The 23,444-nt window shown below is 49.3% G+C and overlaps 1 protein-coding gene across 1 annotated transcript in view; it reads left to right on the top strand.

Moving 5' to 3' along the window:
• Window positions 1-5,582: 5,582 nt before the first annotated feature.
• The window catches only part of LMNA (lamin A/C), a 67,441-nt gene continuing 49,579 nt past the window's right edge, over window positions 5,583-23,444 (top strand). Inside the window, exon 1 of the mRNA XM_015420272.1 lies at window positions 5,583-6,075. Coding sequence (XP_015275758.1) covers window positions 5,726-6,075 — 350 coding nt within the window. The 5' untranslated portion in view covers window positions 5,583-5,725. The remainder of the gene's footprint in view (window positions 6,076-23,444) is intronic.

Genomic DNA, 23,444 nt, shown 5'->3' with positions numbered 1-23,444 from the left:
CAAGAGCAGGTTCAGGCTACTTGTGCAGCCAATAAGGAAAGAGCAAGTTTCTTAGGAGGAGGACCAGAATGGCCTTTCATTGGCTGGAGGGCAACACAAGTGTGTAAACTAAAAAAAGAGGTAATAAATAGAGTTAAGTTGTTGCAGGTGAGGAATCTGGATTCTGCTCTGCATTTAACTGCTGGTGCAGGTCAAGAGGAATTTGCCTCCTAAAAGAGTTATTGAGCAAAAAGTGACTTGGGCGTGAGGGGTAAGTAAGCTAACATAGGTGAAACTGCTGAGACATCCATGGGAGGGGTCAATTTGGGGGCCCTCTTTTTGTTTGTGGGGCAGTTGTGTTCTTTTTAAGGAATGGTGTGTGCGGGGGTAGAAGTCCCAGTAGAAAGCAGTGTCTCAAATTCTTTGACCAGGGAGGGGGGAAGCGTAAATATCTTCTCCACCACACATATCCCATAGCAGAGTACAGCAGCAGCAGCAGCTAGGTCCCTGCGTGCCCTTGTTGTTCGTGTGCAACTTGGTGGTGTGTGCAAAGGTCTGTGTGGCACTAGTAGGGTTACCAGCTCTGGGTGGGGAAATACTGGAGACTTTGGGGGTGGAGCCTGGGGAGGACAGGGTTTGGAGAGGGGATGGACCTCAGCAGGATATAATTGCCATAGAGTCCACCCTCCAAAGCAGCCATTTTCTCCAGGTGGAACAATCTCTGTCATCCAGAGATGAGTTGTAATAGCAGATCTCCAGGCCCCACATGGAGGCTGGCAACCGTAGGCACTATAATGCAGCACTTAAGAAAGGGGGAGAAAGCAAATGCTGATCTCTCCCAAAACCAGGGCTATTTTTGGGCAGGAACGCACAGGAACGGAGTTCCGGCTGGCTCCCAAGTTGGCCACACCCAGCAGGAACTCATTAGCATAATAGGCCACACCCAACAGCAGGAGCTCATTAGGATTGGCTACATTAGGGGTGCGTGGCCTAACATGCAAAGGAGTTCCTGCAACAAAAAAAGGCCCTGGGTTTTGACAACAAACAAGCTAAACAGAATAAGAAGCAAAAGGTGGGTGTGGCTGGATGACCACACATTGGGTAATGTGGGTCTGGCCTAATATGCTAATGAGTTGTGCAGTCAGGGGGTGCGGCCTATTATGCTAACGAGTTTCTGCTGCTGGGTGTGGCCTATTATGCTAATGAGTTCCTGCTGGGCTTTTCCTACAAAAGAAGCCCTGCCCAAAACCATACATAGGAGAACAGAGCTATTCTATTAACACCAAGCCAGCAGCACTTCCCAAATCAGGCAGGGATAGTGGGGCAAGTAGGGAGGTGAGGTAACTCCACAAATCAAATGAGACATCCCTGCCAGAATGCACTCCTGTATGCTGGGTGGTGCAGGTGGGAAAAGCCAGCAGCACTTCCCAAATCAGGCAGGGATAGTGGGGCAAGTAGGGATGTGAGGTAACTCCACAAATCAAATGAGACTTCCCTGCCAGAATGCACTCCTGGTTGCACCTGCTCAGGGGTCTGTCCTCTACGGGCCTGTTGTTCTTTTCCTATCACTCCTTCCTTCCCCAAGTGTTCATTGCCACCTCCAGAGTGGCTCACTGGTCTAAAGGGAGCTTTGAGTCCAGTAGCACCTCAAAGCTGTGATCGAAGGCTTTCCCTTTATTTCCAGAGCAGCTTTGGTGACCTGCTTCCCCATTAGAAAGACTTAGGACTGCATTTGTTTATAATATAAGGAAGGAGGAAATTGGTTTTTTTAAAAAAAATTCTGCTTCAGGGAGCTCCTGGTAGGAGTGTGTGGTGGTTATCTTCTCTGCCCCTCTTCTCGTTTTACCCTCACAACAACCCTGCAAGGTGGGTTGGGCAGGGAGAGGACTGGCCCAAGCGCATCCATTGAGTTTCACAACCGAGCAAGGATTTGACCCGCTTGACTTTAGCTGTTTTGTGTGCTCAGCGTGCTTCAAATGCATTATCTCAGCTCATTCAACAGCCCTGCGGGGAATGCCAGTGTTATTATTTCCCCCAGTTGTAGAGGAGAAGCTGAGGGAGAGAGAGATGTGGCTCATCTACCACTGCCGACTGCGGTTACGGCAAAAGGCAAGGCTCAACCCAGATCTTTTATTTATTTATCAAAACATATATGTCCCGTCTTTCCTCGTGGTTCAAGGCAGCTTGCAGTAATATTTAAAAACATTTTCAGTTAAAACCAAAAATAAATATGTGCATGTGCAAAGCGTCATCAAGTCTCTGTTGATTTATGGCGATCCTGTAGGGTTTTCAAGACGAGGGATTAACAGAGGTGGTTTGCCATGGCTTTCCTTTGCATAGCGACCCTGGAATGACCCTGCTTAGTTTCCCAGATCTGACCAGATAGGGCTAGCCAGGACCAGCCAGGTCAGGGCAAAAATAAAACCGCAAACCCCAAATCTCTCTCCTTTCCTGATTCATAGATCAGTTTCTTAGCTACCGTTTTATACCAGCAGAAATTTGGCAGCCTTTGTAAGCCAAGGAATATGTAGGTCAAAAGTGAACAGCTTCCTGAGCAGAACGGCCTTTCTGGGTACTGGCTGCCTCAGTGTCCCACTTTTTAAAATGCTGGGAAGCCATTTCTTCAACCTACTTTTTGCATCAGGGTTGCCAGCTCACTTTTAACATTCTGGCACATCTGAGCATGTGCAGAGTGTCTTTCTTTGGAACAGAGTGTGCATGCATGTGCACGCGCACACACATTTAGGTCACAGTGTTTCTTTGCCAGTGCAGAACGCCATGTCCTTTTGACAGACAGCAACTTTAACAAAGCAAATCAATGCAAAAACAAAGTGAGTTTAATTTTGAGTATATGCAGAGTGTTTTGCCTGCCTGAAGGTGTCCCTGTTTAAGGAGCATTTTATACAGCAAAATAATGAATATGCAACCCCCCCCTTCAGTTTTACAGCTGCCTTTTCTGACTATCCCCCCAGAATGAAATACAGGTCCAGTTAAGTTTTTAAAAAATGCTAAGGTGGTAACTCTTGTTGTTCAGCCCCCCGCCCCGGCTTTTGCATTAATTTTCCTATTGCCGAGACAATTAGCATTTGTACATTGGGATACCATAAACTGCATATTTGTTTCAGTGCGTCATAAAAATGTGGCTCCCAAACAAATTTAAATTTTTTTGGCCATAATTTCAGACTGCTAGCAGAATTACCAACTTGGGGAAGTGGGTGTTTTGTCGTCAGACAAACTGTGTGTGTGTGGGGGGGCATATGTGTATGTTGTGTACATAAGAACATAAGAGAACATAAGAGACACCAATGTTGGATCAGGCCAAAGGCCCATCCAGTCCAACACTCTGTCACACAGTGGCCAAAAATACCAGGTGCCATCAGGAGGTCCACCAGTGGGGCCAGGACATTAGAAGCCCTCCCACTGTAGACCCCGCCCAAGCACCAAGAAGACAGAGCATCACTTGCCCCAGACTGAGAGTTCCTATCTGTACCTTGTGGCTAATAGCCACTGATGGACCTCTGCTCCATATGCTTATCCAATTCCCTCTTGAAGCCATCCATGCTTGTAGCCGCCACCACTTCCTGTGGCAGTGTAGAGATCTTTGTGAGCTGTAGTAATTAGACTGTCAGACTAAGACTGGGGACACCCAAGTTCAGATATGTATTCAACCACAAAGCTCACATCATGTTCTTGGGACAGTCCCTGTATCTTCTGTAGTGCCTCAGAAGGAGGTGGGTGGGTAAAGAAATCCAATAAATACATAATAATAAATGTATTTGGTACTTTCCATCTACCAATTGGTTTCCATAACAAGAAACCAAGTCTTGAGTCTATGGGAACATTCCTTAACAGGTTCACTGGAATTAAGTCCCGTTTCATCCAGTGGAGTTTACACCCAGGAAAGTGTTCTTAGGACTGTATAGTATTTCACTAATTCTGATTGGATTTGGGGGCAAGATCAGAGTGCAGCTTAGGATACAGTTACATGTGGTTCCACATGTGGTCTTTTGGAACTTTTTTATTTTTACACAATGAAAGAGTTTGGGAATTATGATTTGTAGGGAAGAAGGCCTTTTTCAATCTGTTTCACATTTGACTCCTTCCTTCAAGGAGCTCAAGTCAGCATTCATAGTTCTCTCCCTCCATGTTAACCTCACAACAGAGGTTGGACAGAGAGAGGCAGAGATTTACCCAAAATCAGCCAGAAAGCTTCATGGGGCGGGGGTGGGTGGGGAGGATTTGAACTCTAGTCCAAGGGTATGGTTTCCAGCCACCAGGTAAGGCCTGGAGGACAGAAATCAGTTCTCCTGGAGAAAATGGCTATTTTGGAGGGTGGATTCTATGGCATTATACCCTGTTGAGGTCCCTCCCCAGGCTGCACCCCCAAAACTCCAGGATTTTGTGAAAAGCCTCTGAATTCATGGTGCCAATGAATTTCCCATCCCAGCAACCCTATCCAACACTCTTGTTACACCACACTGGTTCTCTTAATCCTTTACCTGGTGCCATTTTCCCACTGAAAATCAAACCCCCTCCACCATTGTTTCCGCTCTTACTAGAGAAAATTTACATGCTTCGATATATTTTCCCTGCCAGAGCTAGTGTGGTGTAGTGGTTAAGAGGTGTGGGACCCCGCGCCGCGTGGGCCAGGTTTTGGGGGGGGGGGGGGGGGGGGAGACAGTTTTTTGCTCAGGGGGCCAGCCATTATGTCTCTATGGAGCTACACACATTCTCCCCCCCCCAACTGTATTGGTTCAGATGGGGCCAATCAAGTAACTACAAGCCAGTGTACTTCAGAGCTGCAGAGTAGCAGCTGGAATCCAGAGGCCCATGGAGGATTGGCCACCCTCGCCCACACTTTTGCAACGTTGCGGTCTTAGGTTCCCCTGCCGGTGCCTGCTCCAGGCAGCCTGCTTAGAAAGGCGCCCTGAGCGCCTCCTCCCATGGGGGAGAAAGGCAGGGCACAAATGAATGAAATACCACTGCAACCTGACTTCAGGTCGAATATGAGTCCCGGAGCACACGATATATGGTTGCCGACCTCCAGGTTGCACCTGGAGATCTCCTGCTAGTACAGTGGATCTCCAGACGACCAAGATCAGTTACCCTGTAGACAATGGCTGCTTTGGAGGGTGGACTCTATGGCATTGTATCCTATTGAAGTCCCTCCCCAAACCCGCCCTCCTCAGGCTCCACCCTCGGAATCTCCAAATATTTCCCAACCCGGAGCTGGCAAACCTAACAGGATATAGTACCTCTGAGCATGTGCAAACCGCTTTTCCTTCCGCACCGAGTGGTTACGGCCAGCCGACAGAGTTTCTGATTCTATTTCATTGTGTAAAAATTTTTATACCTGGCTTGTCTTAATTCTTACAAGTCCAGTTCCCCTTGTAGCATCAGCCGTTCCCATTCCTTCGGGGGGTCAAGCGCCCTTGAGGCAACACGGGCCGGGGGGCGGACAATTCAGAGCCGGGCAAGGGCCGCAAACCCAAGGAAAACGGGGACTTTCAATCAGCAAAACAGGGGGGGGACCATCTTTGCATAAGCCCGCCCCCCCTCCCCCCCCCCCCCCCAGCTTTCCCAGTTCCCGGCGCTATATGAGCTTTCCAAGGCGGTGACTCAGGCAGACTGTCAGTCGGGGAGCTGCGTAGAGGAAGGCGACGAGGCACCCGGAGCGAGAGCGAGAGAGAGCCCAGCCGTCACTCTGCCCTCGCCCCTCGCCGTTGCCAGGCCCTGAACCGCCGCCATGGAGACCCCCGGGCAGAAGAGGACCACCCGGAGCGGGGTCGGCTCGACCCCCCTCTCCCCGGCCCGCATCACCCGCTTGCAGGAGAAGGAAGATTTGCAGGAGCTGAACGACCGCCTGGCCGTCTACATCGACAAGGTGCGCTCGCTGGAGTCGGAGAACGCCGGCCTCCGCCTGCGCATTTCCGAGTCGGAGGAGGAGGTGAGCCGCGAAGTCACCGGCATCAAGTCGGCCTACGAGACCGAGCTGGCGGACGCCCGCAAGACGCTGGACTCGGTGGCCAAGGAGAGGGCGCGCCTCCAGCTGGAGCTGAGCAAAGTCAGGGAGGAGTTTAAGGAGCTCAAGGCCAGGTGGGTGCCCGCGTCGGGATCGGGGCCCCGGTTTGGGGGGGTCGCGCCAGCCTCGGCAGAGGGGGCCCCCGGGCTTTGCGGGGGGGAACCGGGTGGCCTTGAGGAGGCTCCGCCCCCCCCCCCCCCCCCGGGAACTGCTTGCTTGTGGCACTGGAGAATCTTCCCCAGAACCTGAAGGCTGTGAGCTTGGCCAGTGTGGCGTAATGGGATTTTTCCCCTCTGCGCACAGCAGAGGGACATGGGAGTCGACGGCCAAGGGAGCAGGGAGGGAGAAGAATGTCATTCTCCAGCTGGAGAGCTGTTGACTCTTTCCTTGCGGAGAGGGCAGAGGATGAGAAACATTCCCATTGCTCAAACCAACCGATTCTTTCCTGGGTTGGAAGGGTGGCTGGCCCTGTAATGTTCTTGGCAGGAGCCTGAAATGACCGGACTGGCATATTGGAGGGATGTGAATGTTTGAAAGCATAGGTGGGTTCAAAGGGACCTTCCTTTGGCCCTTGAAAAAGGCTCCCCCTCCCCTTTAGAAACACCCGGTGGCTGTCTCAGTCTTGGGCATTTCCCAACAGCTGTCAAACTGCGCTTTTTCTCTGTGTCCTGGAAAACCCTTTGAAATGAGGGTTGGGCCACATGAGGCAGTCAGCCGCCTCCGTCTTGGCAGTGGGGAGGCCTTGTGGTTCGCAAGAACGTCTGCTTCTGCCAAGATCCCTCCCCTGAAATTCAGTTTGGGGGTGGCCTTTTAGCATGTTCAAGTAAAAGACTGCCCGGACCCCTCTTGCTTTCTCGTTTTGCCAACTGGGCTAAATCTGACTCTTGAACCCCTTTCCACCAGCAGCTGGGCTGGTCACACAACGGGTCTACTAGTCGATCGCTTTCTTTCCTCCACCTTCGGTGACGGGGTTGTCGAAATGGTTTTCTGTGACCTCCATCTTGCTGGCTACGGCTCAGTTTGGGGGTGCCCGGCAAAATGGCGCACTGAACTCGTGGCAGACTCCCGGGCAACCCCGGTTGCTCTGACTCAGGAGAGAGAGCAGCTGCCTCCAGTTTTATCCATTCGATAGATAATTCAGTCCCAGTGTTGGCTTGGGCAGGAGCAGCCTGTCCTCAGCCTATAGAGGGCTTTAATTTTGCATGTGTCATGCAGATTTTCTTGGATTTCCCAATCCTTTGAATTCTTGTGAGTTTTATCTTTGGCAAAACCTAAGTCTGAATGGAGAATGCTTCCTTGGCTGCATGGAAGAGAATGTTGAGAATAGCCAACGTTCTGGCCTCGGAGTGTGGAATTTTTGTACTTGCGCTTCACTCATGTGCTTAGGAAAAAGTGTGGGAGCCTTTTTCCCCACAGGGCTCGGCCAGGGTTTAGCCATCACTGGGTTCCCTCCCCAGCATCATAGTCCCCTTCCAAATAATCTCAGTTGTAGATTTTTCCTGCATGCTGTTCTCCTTTTGTCTTAAGCCTTTCTTTTGGGGTTGTGGTGGTGGAATTTTAACCTGCCCCCCCCCCACCCTCCAGATTTCTGCAACTGGTATAATTTATGGAGATACAGCCAATTACAGGATACAGTTCACTGTAGGCTGGCTGCATTCTTGTGGTAGAGATGGTAGGGCGTGGTGATCCCTGGCTTTTTTGATCATGAGCTGGAGGAGGAGGGTTGGTACTTGAACACCCAGAAGCAATGGGTGTACAAAGATGCAAGAGCTGGCAGCCATGGCAAAGGAGTGGGAAGTTGGCAGAGTAACTTTCACCTTCCCCAAAGTTTTCTAGTTTCCAAACATTTGGTGGTCTTGGGCCATTTTTTAAAATTCTTCTTCAAATCTGAGGACTAGCAACTTGTGTCCTGTTTTGAATGAAAGCTCAGATTTTCAGAGAAGCGCGTGCAACTGTTAGTGACCACATTCTGTGCTGTTTGATAGTGTGAAAGTGGTCTCCGTCTACTCTGGCTTCTGCGGTGCAGCTCTGGCAGAGACCACGGGACTCTGGTCTCCGTCTACTCTGGCTTCTGCGGTGTAGCTGAGTTCTGGCAGAGACCACGGGACTCAAGAAGGCATAAAGGCTTTATGCCAAAGTCAGCATTCTAACCTTCTTCTATGGTTTTGGACTTGTTCTTCCAGGCCATTCATTTGAGAAGCATCGAAGGGACGCTTCCTCTGCCCCTCTTGACATGAAAAGGATCTGATCTGATTGGAGTTGGGGATGGGTCTGCCAGTGGCTATGAGCTGTTCTGGCTCACTAAAACCTCCATATTTAGGAGCAGTATACCAGATTGCAGGGGACACAGAGGAGAGGAAAGCTGTTGCCTTCCAGATTTTCTTGTGAGCCTCTTGAAGGCGCCCAGCCCAGCCATTCCAGGTGATTTAATCAAGCCAGCTCTTGTAAGGGACCTGTAAGGGAATTCCATTTAAGAAAAATCCTTCTGCTTCCCTGGCAATCGTGGATCAGGATCCTTAAACTTTTAGTCTCACTCAAAGCCCACGCTGCATCTTAACAGATGCCTCTGAAAGCAGCTCACTGTTTTATATTTAACTGGCATGTCCCGCCATAGGTTCCCTCTTTAGAAAACTTCGTGCACATATCGACTCACAATGCAAGCTTCTGCATTTAGATCCAGGCGGTCTGTGCCGTGCAGCTGAGCTTTTTAAAGATGGCATTGCCGGGGGCTGGGTGGCCATTCCTTTACACGGGCACCCGGCTGTTGCTTAGCGTTGGATCTGCAGTACGGTCAGGAGGGGGAAGTGGCAGGAGTGGCGTTTGCCCTTCACACCGGTTCTCTTTAAAGCGCAATCACCTAAAGTAAGCTTGGATATCAGTTTTATAGTTGTGTCTGTACGGAACACATAACCAATCAGATCAAATTTCCAAGGACTGTTTGCAGATTGGCCTGACATCCAATTACCTTTTCAGCATTGGGATTTGCTTTTCAAGGTCATGCTCTGTAATGGGGCTGTTGAAGTTTCTCGCTCAAATTGCGTCGCTGCCACTGGTATGCTAGGCGGCTGTAGGGTTTCAGCCCCTTCTCCACGTTAACATCACAACAACCTTGCAAGGTGGGATAGGCCAGGCGTCGCCCACCTCTTTGAGCCGGCGGGCACATTTGGAATTCTGACATGGCGTGGTGGGTGCAGCAACAAAATGGCTGCCGCAGGAGGCAGAGCCAGCCGCAAAATGATGGCCACAGCTTAACTTCAGTAAACACAGCGTAGATTCTTGTGCTGTGGTGGCAGCTGCTGCCAGAGCAACATTTTTTAAAAATCTGCAGTACCAGTCAGAAGCCCTACCTGGCCCAACCCATTTCCTGAAAACACCTGGCGGACCCCTGGGTGAGGCAGAGAGAAAGAGTCACTGGCTGAAGGTCAACCAGCAAGGCTTATGGCCAAGGGGGAGGGGATCGGCAGGAAAGCATTAAGCACCCCAGTTTCTTTCTGTTGGCCTTTTCCGTAGCTGCTTCCCTAAACACAGGGCAGGAGTCGGGGTTACAGTGTGTTGCACGTTTGTTTGGAACGGCTTGTCCCAAAGGCAGTGGAGAAAAAGGGGGCTGCACCAGGGCAAAACGAAGATGAAGAAACGAATTGGTGCAGAAGGAAATAGAATCTGTAATAATGATACGACCCTGATGCGTTTTGCTGGGGGGGAATCTTTCCGAATCCTTTGAGCTCTTTTTAGTAATGTATGGGAATGGAACACAAACAACACAAGAAGTCCCTGCCCCAAGGAGCAATTGGTGTACATTTTGGCACTAATAGTGGTGATAAGGGAAGAGAAGGACAAGAAAGTGGGAATAAGCAGGATGGAAAGGACTGGGAGAATAAGTGGAGCAGGCTGGGATCACGCATACATTTCGTCTTATTCTTCAGTTTTTCTCCTTTTGGAAAATGTAAATTAGCATTTAAAATGCTTTGAGTGTGTCTTGTGGCGCGATCCTTACAACAGTCCTGTAAGGTAGGCCAGTATTGTTCCCATTTTCAGGTTTGGGGCTGAGAGAGAGATGGACTCTGAGACTTGCTTAAGTGCACCGGTGGCAGAGACGAGATTGCGATCAGGAATGTCTGGATTGGTAACTTGTTCAGCCATTAACCTGCAGCGCTTGAAGCTTCCCGCCCTGTTCTTGGGTGGCTGATTCACTGGCTGCTGCGCTGCACCTTGGAGCAGTGGGCGCTCTCAGGAACACGTGTGAAATTGCTCCCTTGGCAACTGTGTTTACCCTGCAAACAGCCCCAGATGCAAATCCTCCCCACCCCTTTGGGGAGGCTGCCGGGGCCGTTTCCCATTTGCCGGCCGAGATAAAAAGGCTCCCTCGAAATTACCCGCCTGCCTCAGCAAACACTGCGGCGATAGTGGTTGCCAAGGGAAGGCGAGTTGTGAGGTGACAAACAAAGAGGCTTGTGACTCAGAAGTGGGAAACCAGAGTAGTAATTCATAGATTTCGGCTGTGCCTGTGGACGGAAGGTCCAGGGAGAGCTGGAAAGGGCATGTGGGCGAAGCTTGACGGGCTGCGGCTGGCGGGGAAATCGAATTATTCACCTTGCCAGTTTCACTGTGGCTGTGAAATCTCTATTTTAGTGGTGGTTCTGTGAAGATCAAAGCGATTGGGGCGCGGAAGTGTCTCCCATTCAGTCGTGTCCTTTCTCCCTTGAGAGATTGCGTCATATTTCATTCACTAGCTTGTGGTCTTCCTCTCTGGTGGTTTTCTGCCCTACCACCTGATGTTCGACGCAGAGGGTAAAATGAGCCAAGTTGCCAATGAGTGGCTGCCTCTGGCGTTGGTATTGGTTTATAAACCACTGAATAACCTATGACTGTGATGTCTAAAGGCCTTTCTTTCACTTGTATAGTCCTGCCTGTTTACTGAGGTCATATCTGAAGCCTTCGTTTGAGTGCCCCACCTTCAGAGGTCAGGCAGAAACGAGGTCTTTTGGGTGGTGGCTCCAGACAGTGGTATAGTTTCCCCAGTGGCAGTCGCTTGACTCATTCTCTGCGTTAAATTTGGATACTGAGTTAGAAGAATCTTACAGCTTTTACTGTAAGCTGCCCTGAGCCAAAAGGAAAGGTGAAATATAAATGTTTTAATAAATAAATTTCAATGAGCCTCTCATGACAGATGACTCAAAGGTCCTCTTTCTAGGATTTGGGAGTTGGTTTTCTTCAGTTCCAGGAGTCCAGTCTCTGCCCTGAGTGAACAGCGGGTAAGGTACTGAGAGAGGGATGTGGAAAGTACTTAGAGAGAGATGTGGAAGCTCTTAACTGAGAGAACTGAGCATCTGTGGTTCTTTGTGGCGGCGGCAGAGATTGAAACAAGGAAAGAAAAGGAAAATTTTCCTCATTGAGGTCTAGTGACTTGGGAGGCCTGTATCAATTTAGGTCTGGTTATTTTAAGGGACGTTTAATATGTCCTTATTCTTGTAAACTGTAATTGTATTTCATGCGTTATCGACAGTATTGTGGAAAAGAAACACTGAATAGTATGATAATGTTGTTTTCTGGACCAGTCTCCGGCTGCCGCTGTAGCTGTGCTAGGGTACGCTTTGCCACCATGGGTGGGCCTTCTGTATGTTACAGAGGCAGGCCAGCTTGGCAGAAATTGCTTGGAAAGCAACACAGAAAGGCTTCGTGGAGGGAAAGGGAGACTGCAAGTGGCACACACAGATATGCAGGCGGCAATTCATCTTGCGGCTGGGAGGAAACAGACACTTGATATCTTAGCTGATCAGGCTCAGCCAGTGGTCTGGCGAGCCATTTATCTGTGTTGCACAGCCTTTTGTCTGCACCAGGTCTCATCTTACTTTAAGGTTGAGGCCATCTTAGTGGGGAACGAATGGTTAAGGCTGAAAGGAAAGCAGGCTAGTGTGTCCTGCCTAAGGTGCAAGTGTCCCACACTACCTGTTCCTAATTGACGAAGGAAGGTTTGACTCTCAAATGTCATATGCTGAAAATCTCACTGGTCTCGAAGATGATGTTACTGGATTAGAATCTTGCTACCTATTCCTAAATTGACTCTTTCTGTGGCCTGTGGCTTGCACCTGGCTTGTTTCTGCTGCAAGGTGTTTAGGTCTGTAAGTATGCCTGCTTTCACAGGAGCAGGTGAGGGAAACACATGTTGCCTCTATAGCTGGCGTGGCTCTTTTGTCCATATCTCCTTAATTTTGCCCATTCTAAAGTACCCACCCATGCCTGAATCTAAATCCATAGTCTCACAACTACAATAAGGGAGATGTACAGACCAGTATCCATATAGAAGCTGTATATGAAAGATTTGGCCTCTGCACCCCACCCTGTCGTATGGAGTATCCTGTCTGTATGCGCTTTGTGTGTTTTCACCCTATCCTCTTTCATGCCTCCTTTATTATTGGTTGGACTAGATGACCCTGGAGGTCCCTTCCAACTCTATGATTCTGTTCCTGCCAGCCTTGCTGGAAGGCATTTGCCCCCAGCTGGACTGATCTTTCACTTCCCTCACAGCCGTTGCACTGGTTTTTTTTTTTAATCAACATTTCATGATTGACCCTTGCCTTCAGCCACTGGAATGCTCGTGAATGTTCTGAGATGCCAGTAGCTGGCGGGGAAGCCAAGCAGGCCTCCCTGGCAGGTGTCTCAGAGTCTATTTTGCCAAACTGCTGGCAGTTGGGCTTCGAGATTGCCTCCCAAATTGCAGACCGGACACGGCCAGAGAGTTGTAAATTTTGCTTTTCAATGAAGGCTGCTGACTTATTTCAGAGGGAAGCTGCTGGCGGTTTATAATTAACCAGCCGGGGTAGAGTCTAGAGACGGCCTGTGACTCTGCAGTAGAATGCAGTTTTTGAACCGGAGGAAGCTCTTCCTTTAATCCTTGTAAAGGTAAAGGTTCCCTTGCTCGAAAGCCAGTCGAATCCGACTCTAGGGTTGCGGTGCTCATCTCCGTTTCCAAGCCGAAGAGCCAGCGCTGTCCAAAGACATTTCTGTGGTCATGTGGCCAGCATGACTAAACACCAAGGCGCACGGAATGCTGTTACCTTCCCACTGAAGTGGTCTCTAGCAAAAATGGGTCTCGGGCAATGGGTCTGGGAAGGCTTGCCTCGGAACCTGGAGAGCTGCTTGGCTGGGGGGAAAAGACCTTGGAAGATTAATGCTGAGCACAGGCCCTAGTTACTAGGCTAGGTGGGCCAATAGTTTGACTTGGTATAAGGCAGTTTCGTCTGTGCCTATTCTAGAGGGGGTACTGTGTTAATCTGCCGCAGCCAAAATAACAAAGAATCTTATGACACATGTATCATGGTTGCCATATGGAATCTTCTTTGTTAGACGCATGAAGTGTGTGGCATGTATTTATTTATTTATTACATTAATGAATTGCCCAGTCCCTACTCTTTTAGGGCTCTGGGCGATATGCAACATGGTAAAAACATTAACACTATAAAATGAGTACAGACAGTATTAGTATTAATGCATTATTATTATTTTTTTAAGTCAAGTGGCAAAAATCAGAGTTTTCTATTCATTTTTGGCCTGTGGGTGTGGGGGAGGAAATAAGACCAATCTGAGGGGACGGAGAATAGGAGGAGGAGGAGGAGAGGGGGCCGGCCAAGATGTAAACTGTTACTGCACTCAGCCAAAAGCCTGGCAGAACAACTCTGCCTTACAGGCCCTACGGAATTGCCTAAGATCTTGCAGGGCCTTGGTGGTGTCAGGCAGAGAGCTCCACAAAGCCCTGGCCCTGGCCGAGGACAGCTGGATGTCTTTAGGGCCAGGGGTCACCAGCAGATTGTTATCCAAGGACCATAATGTTCTCCTGGGGACATATCGGAGGAGACGGTCCCACAGATCAATGCTCCCTCTAAGCCGTGGAGTCTTGTGAGCAAGAATTTCTACTTTGTGAGCTGCTGGCATTAAAGTTGTGAGCGCGCGATTTGGCCGCTGCATAAATTAGTTTGCTCTGGAGCCATCCTTCCTGAGCGAAGACCAAAGCGTGTGAGCTGGAGGCTAAAAAACTAGCTCACACCAACTCAGTTTAGAGGAAAGAGGCAGAGGGGAGCGGAGAGGAAAGCCCAGCTTCCCAGGACACGTTGTGTTGCTTTACATCATGAGCTGGAGGCTAAAAAACTAGCTCACGCCAACTCAGTTTAGAGGAAAGAGGCAGGGGGAGTGGAGAGGAAAGCCCAGCTTCCCAGGACAAGTTGTGTTGCCTTACATCGCAGAACACAGTTGAAAGCAAGATCCAGTCGAGCATAAAGGATCCACTCAGAGCGGGCGTGGATCCTCCCAGCTGTGGATGAATTAGCAAAGCAGGCTGAATCTGAATAATGTACGCGGGTCTGTCAGAAGAGATGGTGAGATCTTCTTAGTGCCCTAACCGCTCCACTTTCCTATTGAGTCTGACATCAGACCTGCATGTGAAATTCCGGATCAGCAGGTTCTGACTGGAGTCTACCTTTGATTCTGCTGAAGGGCTGCGACCCTGAAGTCTATTCTATTGAAAGTCCAAGGAGGCGGAAATGCTCCTGTGTTCGTTTCTGAGCATTTCCATTTTTAATGTCTGACTAGTTTCTTCTACTAAGACTGCCCATTGTAAGTGGAAGAAGCACATGGCTGGCACATGGGAGCAAAATGACTCCCTGTCTAGCTCGGTCACCCTCTTCGGCTCTCACATGTAGGTGAGCTTAACCATCAGTAGCGTTGCACAGCAAACTGTATTTACATGTGCGTCATGTAGTGGTCCAGTGGTGTCTAGAAAGTGGCTCCGGTTGTGTGGAAACATTTAAAATCCCCATGCCAGTGTTCTTCTCGTTCACTTTCTACTGTTACTGAATTCCTGCACTGATTCTCTAGAATTTACAAGTATATATGAAATGCAGTTACCTGCATAAATGTAAAAGCTCTGGGAAATCTTGGTGCCTGTTGGCTTGTTGTTCCACATATACCGCAGCATGTACAGTCAGCGTACATGGCCACTTACATGTGGGAAAGGCTTTTCCCCAGAAAACTGTAATGGGCATGGGTAAAGCAGCTCTCACCATGTTCTTACCTTGAATTCTGTCCATAAAGCATGTCACAAGCAGCATTCAGCCCCGCGACAACCCCATTCAGTAGGTTTAGCAGAGAGGGTGTTACTTGCCGAGATAGTTAAATGTCATCATGGCCCTCAAATTTGAACTTGGGTCACTGGCTGTGACCTGTACAGGCCTCTTGCATGTTTCTTGATCATATAATAGTTTCACCAGGGTGTATATTAAAGGCTTGATGGTTGGTTCAATGGAAAGCCTTTTTCAGAAACCATGACAGCCCACGGTATTAGAAACGGCCACTGAGTTTTGCATTGGCACAAGCTGACAGTGCACCTGCACCAAGCGAGTGAGAGTTCCCATCACTCCCCGCACCTTTCTAATGAGCCAATGGCCAACGGGGACGTTGCGCTTGTAACTCCGGATTGGCTGTCCACTGGGGAAACGAGATGGTTATTTGGTTTTGAAGGGCAGAGAGGCTGTTCGTCGTCAGGGTGGGCCTGTGCCAGAGAAGCCCGTTTCTGACTCACTGCTGCAGGCGGCAGCCAACGCCCTTGGCTGCTGTAAGAGATGCTTCTTGCAGGGCTTGAGATTCACAGTGACTGCCGGCTCATGGCAGTATTCCCCCCCCCCAAAAAAAGCATGTGGTGCTTTAAAGCAGAGGCTGGAAGGGGGTGCTCCCTGAGGCCCTTTCTGTTACTTTTCTTTGGAATTCGCTAGCTAGGAAGGTGCAAAACGGCACTTGGCTATCACTCCATATTTGGCATCCTCCATATTGGCTCATCCATTGAAGTTGGCAGCGTATTTGTCCCAGTGCATTCTTGACAAACTTGGTGTTACGGGTCAAGCGTTCCGGAACTGACAGAGCCCATAATACCCATGTGGGGAACAGAGCCCATAATGTTTGCAGTCACAATTAAGTATGGCTGTGTGTGTATCCTTTTTGCTTAGGATTGTGCAGGGTTTTTTTGTTTGTTTCCCTCTAAATAGCTGGAATCTGGACCGAATTAGCCATTTCCCACCCTTTCTCCCTGCTTCGGGATGTTCATTATTTTGTCTCAGTTGCCCTGAGAGGGTGCCCTGCAGGGTGATAACTGTGAGCTCCTCAAAGCACTTGTCCAAATCACCCTTGATTACAGCCAAGGCCTTAATCTGCTCACTGTAGACTTGCCACGTAAGGGATTTAAACCCACGAATCACGAGTCTGTCTGGCTCAGGCCTTGCTGATTTTTTGCTGCCAGTGTGAGGCTTTGCTGGTTTGAACCAGGCCTTATCCTGTCCTCTTCTTCAGTGTGGCCTCTGTTTACATGGGAGCAAGGTTTAAGGGCATGATTCAGTGTAGTCAAACAAAGCAAGGCTGCCTGGGGAATGGAGCTGCACTGGGCAGATTTTTTCATGTATGCCACCCGCGTTTGCCTCTGCACTAATACCATTTACCTGGAAGAAGGAAGACTAGGGTGTTTTCCCCTACATGCCATCAAGAAATATGCATACAACTTGCAGTTGTGTACAAAAAAGTTCTGTGTGTAGCTTTTCAAAAAGGAAGATTGTCTTTCATTCAGGGCCCGTCAGTATCTTGCACCAAAGAGTAAAGGTTTTCTTGCATCCTTTTAGCATCTGACTGCAAATGCACATCCTTGCCTTTGCATGCCATGGCGCGCCGCTGAAGATTCTTCTCTGCGTGCTGTATGTTGTCAGGGCCGGTTTGCCACCCAAGTGACCCGAGCCGTTGCTTGGGGCACCGAACTGGCAAGGCAGGAGCGATGCGGAAGGAGGCGACAGGCAGCCCCACTGTGCCTGTCATCACTGCCAGTGCAAGTGCCACAGGCGGGGGGAGGTCTGAGGTCTAAACTAGACCTGACATCTGCCACGTGGCTGCCATGGGGGCAGGCAGCCTCCCTGCTTGTTGAGTTACTTTTGGGAACTTCACTCTGAAGCCCCAAAGGGACCTGATTCAGGTTAGGACGGTGGCACTGAAGGAGGGGTGGGTTCAGCTTTCCTGCCCATGCCATTCTTCCAACCTGAAATGGCCCCCAGGGCTTTAAGTGCAGAGTTTGAGGCAAGTGGGGCCCTCCCCCCCAGTGGGGCAAATAACACACCCTGGGGTTTTGGGGGCTCTGGAAAATGATACAGAGGGGAAACCGGAAGCCCCTCCTCCCCCTGCACGGTGGTTCCAATCTGAATGTGGTAGTTGTGTGCAACGGGGAACAGAAGGCCGGACAAGACCCAGCGTTCTGAAATTAAATCAGAAGAGTTTTCAGATAAATATTAGGAAGAACTTCCTGACAAAGCGGTTCCTCGGTGGAACAGGCTTCCTCGGGAGGTGGTGGGCTCTCCTCCTTTGGAGGTTTTTAAGCAGAAGCTAGATGGCCCGCTGACAGCAATGCTGATTCTGGGAATTTAGGCAGGGGATGAGAGGGAAGGCAGGAAAGGTTGCGTCAGTGTTTAGGTCTTGTGGCCCTTTTTACACACCCAGGGAAATGCTGATCGCCACATTGGGATCAGGAAGCAATTTTTCTCCAGGCCGATTTGGCCGGGGACCCTGGAGGTTCTTTTGTCTTCTTCTAGGCGTGGAACAGGAGTGACTGTGTGTGACCCTGGAGGTTCTTTTGTCTTCTTCTAGGCATGGAACAGGAGTGACTGGGGGTGTGTGGGGCGGAGGTATTTGTGAGTTTCTTGCATTGTGCAGGGGGTTGGACTAGATGACCCTGGAGATCCCTTCCAACTCTATGATTCTGTGAACTTGTAGGGACTTCAGTCAGTCCCCAAGGTGGTCACATGATAGATGCACTAGCTTCCCTCGCACACCACCTTGGATCCTTCCCCTGGCAGTGTGGGAAGAGATGTGCTCTTCTCTTGTGCTGCTGCTGCCCACATAGCATCCTCCCTTCAAGGTGGGTGCAGAGTTGTTTTTCTGTGCCGCTTCTTGGAGCCTGCCAGGATGGTGCAGGAGAGGTCCACTGGGGATGCGGCTTGATAACTTCAGAGGGCCCCCGTATGGTTTACTCTGCAGGAGCCCCTCCTGCAACCAGAGTTGCCAACTCCAGCCTGGGAAATTCCTGAGGATTTGGAGGTGGTGCCTGGTGAGGGGGACGTTTGGGGAGGGATTTCACTTAGAATCAATGACGTTCCATAGAGTCTGCCCTCCAAAGCTGCCGTTTTCTCCTTGGGGGCTGATCGCCATAGTCTGGGTATCAGTTGTAGTTCTGGGAGAACTTCTAGCCCCACCCAGAGATTGACGGCCCTTCACTGGCACTGCAGGTGTGTGTTAGCATGCTGGGCATACTTCCTTCTAAAATAGCAAACTAGAGAAGGTTTAATCCCGCCGGGGTTCTGCGTTGTACTCCTAGTTGAATGCAAACTCAGGTAACGAAGCCCTGAGTTTTGAATTAATTGTCTGTGGGTGCTACAAACCTTTTTTTTAAAAAAAATACATTTTAATTGATGTTACGCATCTTGGGTGGAGAAATGCAGTCCACAATGCTGCACAATCCTTTTCCTCACTGTTGGCTTCTCAAAATCCGAATCCCATGCTGCCGTTCCAAACACCTAGTTATCTTTGTGAACACGCATTGGGGAACCCTGCTTCTGGCTCTTGGAGCAAGAGAATGGTGGGGGAAATGAGATTCAGATTGTTTGGATCAAAGGAGCCATTTCCTGAAACTGCTTTTCATTTAACATTTTTTAAATAAGAAATCAAGGCTTCTTGATGTTTGTGTGTCACATGCATTTAGCGCCTCTCAACATACGCAGTAACTTTTGTTAGCTAACTGTGCAAAAGTTAGCCTCTCAAATCCCTCCCCTCTGGGAAAATTGGGATGAGATGTACCAGAATCAGGGGGTGCTCCGGATTCAACACCCAGAGCATGTGCAATGGTAAACGCCACCCCCCCCCTCCCGCTTGTATGTACCCAAAATGTTCTGCTGATTGCTTTGGGTGTGGCTTTGTCCAACTTTAATTGGATCCTTCTGCCAGCCTCCCCCTGGATTCGAAGCCATGCTTGGAACAGCCAGTCATGCCAGGGTTCTTCCAGTTGCACGTCGCAGCTTGGCAGGGAGTTGCAGTGAGACGGGAAGAGCCTGTGTGTGTGTGTGCTTTACTACTTGCTTTTGTGCCCCCCTGTATTGCTCTGGGTGGTTTCTTTTTCTTTTTCGCTGTCAAGTTGCAGCAGATTTACAGAGACCTCCGTAGGTTTTTCAAGGCAAGGGAATTTCAGAGGTGGTTTGCCATGGCCTGCCTCTGTGTAGCAACCCTGGACTTCTTTGGTGGTCTCCCGTCCAAATACTGACCAGGGCCGACCCTGTTTAGCTTCCGAGATCTGACGAGATTAGGCTAGTCTGGGCTATCCAGGTCAGGGCTGTTTTCCAGAAGCCTGCCAATTATGTCTCTTTTAAAAATCTAGAACAGCGCTTCCTTGGAAGCTTCATTTTGCACTGTATGGGCTGCATCCACCCCAGTCTTCTTTGCAAGACTTGGGTTTTTTAATATGCTGTTCTTATTTAAAAGTTTATTCCAAAGATCTCGGTGATCTTGGAAGTAACTGTCAATTTACTTATTTTGTCTCCTTATTCTATGCAGTGCCCTTGACTTTCCGCCCAGATACTCTGATCAGACAAACCTCCTCTGTATGTCTATGAGACTCCCATTAGGATTCTCAGTATCCCGACCTCTTGTTAAACCTAAGGTTCTAGTCCTCCTTGTGGAAGTTTGCCATTATACTTATTCCTTTCTCTCTCTTATTCCTAAATTTACTATCAGTAACCTTTTTGAGCTTGGAGATTGCTCAGATATTTGAATGTCAGGGAGCCACCCTTGAACCAACTTTTAACTTCTTTTTAAAGCCAGTTGTATTTAGGGTTGCCAGCCCCCAGGTGGGGCCTGGAGATCTCCCGCTTTTACAATTGATCTCCAGCGGACAGAGATCAGCTCCCCTGGAGAAAATGGCTGCTTTGAAGGGTGGACTCTACGGCATTGTACCACGCTGAGGCCCCTCCCCAAACCCCACCCTCTCCCGAATCCACCCCCAAAGTCTCCAGATATTTTCCAACCCAGACCTGGCAACCCTAGTTGTATTCTCCCCCCCGCCCCTTTTTGTTAAAGTGATCCAGGCCTAGTTTCTACAGGGTCTCGTATCTTCTGTTACTATAGTTCTGCCCAAGAAAATGTAAAACCAGAGACCATTCATGACACATCAGAGGTTTATTTGCAAGTTGGCATCTGGTGCAAACTGATTATTTCTGTGGGTCGTTTAAAAATAATTCATTAGGAAGATTCTAGGCCTCGGTTTTTTCCAGAAGCGATCGAAACTGGACCATCAGTGCTTTGCCAAGAGCAAAAAATATGGCCAAGGAGTGGGAACTATGGTCATTATAAGCACTATCACAGTGTCATCTCCCCCATTGGACACAGAATGTGGAGGGTGGGAATCAGCAGCTATGGCATTTGTGATGGCAAGATGGAAGTAGAAGGGGGTAGAGAAGGAAGTTGTCCTTTTAGGACATTGCTCTATGTGACAGCCCCTTCTGCCCTAAGGAGATGATAACAACGTTGGCTTCTGTTTCTCCTTCTTGAGAAGGGAAGATCTTCTCGATAGGAGTAGGCTTTGACGTGCACTGGGAGGAGAAGCAAGCTGGGTTTTTAATTTCCCTTTTGAATTCTGCATGAGGAACTAGTCTTTGGTTGTCATGAGATTGTCTGGCTATTGTTTCCTGAATTGCTACTCTTAGCAGCGGTCCCTACCTTCCGTCAGCCCCTTCCCCCTTTTGATATTCCCTGTTTCGTAAAGCCGAACCAATAGCCTCTCTTTTTGTGAAATACCCTCTTAGTTTTGGACATTTTGAATTATTTTATTTTTTTTGCCTTTTCGCAGGATGGGAAGGAACTTTAGGCATACCTTTAAAAAAGCCCAGCCAAAGGATCGCCTAACCCAGTGTTCTGTTCCCAAGAGGCCTCCGGGGACTTGCAAGCAAATGATGAACTGGCTCTGGCTTGTCCCTTGGAGGTTTAACTGCCTCTGGCTGTGGAGGTTCCGTTTGATTCTTAGGCTCCTAAAGTAAAAATTGTTTTGCTGATTGGATTTAAAGGTCCTCCTGATCCATCACCTTGCTTCCAACAACAGCCACCCAAGTATGGGCATCGAGCAGGCAGGGGTCACTGGGGGGAAGAAGTTGTGAATTTCCTGAATTGTGCAGGGGTTGGACTAGATGACCCTTGGAGTCCCTTCTAGCTCTGGGTTTTTAAGTCCACAAGCAGAGCATGAAAGTGGCAGCACTCCCCTGTTGCTAATCTGGCCTTCCTAGGTATACGGCTTCAGTCCATGGATATTCCACCTAGCTGTTATGGTTAATCTTGGCTTATCTCACTCACATGTAGAAAATTAGGATGTTCCTGGCATTGCCAATGTACTGGGGGAGGGGAGAGCGAGGCTGTGTTCAGTCTCAGTTTATGCTTAAGAACATCAGAAGAGCCCTGCTTGATTAGACCAGTGGTCCATCTAGTTCAGCATCCCGTCTCATACAGTGGCCAACCAGGTACTCTTGAGGGCCAGCAACAGGGTATGAGGCCAAGAATTTCCCCTGATGTTGCCTTTTGGCACTGGGATTCTGAGGTTGACTTCCTCAGAATGTGGAGATTCCCTCCAATCACCTCGGCTAGTAGCCTGTCCTCCATGAATCTGTCTAATCCCCTTTTGAAATTGTCTCTGCTTGTGGCCATGGCTACATTTTCTGGCAGTGAAGGTCACATTTGAATTACTTGCTGTGTGAAGAAGTATTTCCTCTTGTTCATCTTTAATCTCCTGCCCATCAGCTTCATTGGATTAGTGTTGAAAGTGTAAGAAAACGGTCTGTCTTCGCATAAAGGCAAAGGTAAAGGTTCCCTTGCTCGAAAGCCAGTCGAGTCTGTCTCTAGGGTTGCGGTGCTCATCTCCGTTTCAAAGCCGAAGAGCCAGCGCTGTCCGAAGATGTTTCCGTGGTCATGTGGCCGGCACAACTAAACACCAAGGCGTACGGAACACTGTTACCTTCCCACTATTTATCTACTTGCAATTTCTTGCTTTCGAACTGCTAGGTTGGCAGGAGCTGGCACACTGAGATGCTTTTTACTGTTCCTGCCCCAAGTCAGGCATATGTCTGTCCTATCAGTGGGCATTTGTTTGCATGGAGCATCTGCTTATGGACATTTGCTGCCTTTCTGAGACTGGCACCTGCAGAAACTGAGGGGACAACACAAAAGAGACGGCATTGTGTAGTGGTTAGGGTGACCTGGGTCACGTCCCCACTCTGCCATGCAGGCTCGCTGGGTGATCTGGGGCCAGTCACTTTCTTTACGCTCAGCCTACTTCACAGGGTTGTTGTTAGGATAAAATGGAAGTGGGGACGGTGTACCTCACCCTGAGCTCTTGGAGAAAGGGTGAGATTAAAACGCAAAAAGTCAGAAGTGGGAGGCTTTTGTGTGTGGAGGGGAAGCTGCAGCGGCCCTGCAGTTGGGAAGTGGCCAGTTAACCTCTCATGAAAGCAGAAGACTGGGGAGGCTGGAGAGGAAGTTGGTCTCCAGCTTTTCTTGGACAGAGAAGGAAGGGGGAAGGAGGCGGTGAGACAGGACAGCTCACCTTCCCTGCGGCTGAGGCCAAATGGGCTCCACGCATGCCCTGGCCTTCTTTCTTACAAACGGCATCCTTGCCTCTGTTGTACCCTTCTTTTACCCCTCTGGTCAAACACGTTTTTCCGGTTTTGAAAACCTACCAAACCTGGGAGGCTTGCAACAGTGGGGGGGAGCAGGGGAAAGAGGATATCTGGAAAGGAGCTTTTTCTGCCTCCTCTCCTGTACCGAATGGGGTTGCAGATCGTCCAGTTAAAAATGGTGCTGGAAAAATTCTTCAGACAGCCCTTGGGGACAGAGTCTGGCAGTTTGGGAAACCTTGTGCTTCTCATCTCTGTGGCACGGTCCTTGCTGAGTTGTGTCTGTGCTGTACCATGTCACAGTGCATAGGCTCCAATCACTGATTGTTCCTCTATGCAACATAAAAATCCCTGCAGTTAAAAAAACAAGCACGTCAGGGAGAAGGCTGAGCCGGACCCTGATATGCTAGTTTTCTATGTGCAGGGAATTAAAAAACTAAAAGTGTGTTCTGCCATGTCCCCCCCCCCCCCCCCCCCCGCAGCCTGCAGCAGTGTGGCCCAAACATTGTTTGACCCCCTCAATGGGAATGCAGCTTTTGGTCACACACAGACATGTTTCTAAGGATCATAGGTCGCTCGGGGACACAAGGGAGTGGCAAGGGGAGCTTGGAAGAGGTTTTCTCTCTTTGTGTGATTTTAATTTTTAACTTTATACCTTCTAGGCCGGGGGAGTAAGGGGGGTGGTGTTCATATTTCCGTAATGATTATGTCTTTTCAAAGAG

This window comes from Gekko japonicus, unplaced genomic scaffold (assembly GCF_001447785.1).
Source record: "Gekko japonicus isolate JY-2015 unplaced genomic scaffold, Gekko_japonicus_V1.1 scaffold306, whole genome shotgun sequence".
NCBI lineage: Eukaryota > Metazoa > Chordata > Lepidosauria > Squamata > Gekkonidae > Gekko > Gekko japonicus.
The sequence above is the reverse complement of the archived record's forward strand: the minus strand, read 5'-3'. Positions and strand labels throughout refer to the sequence as shown.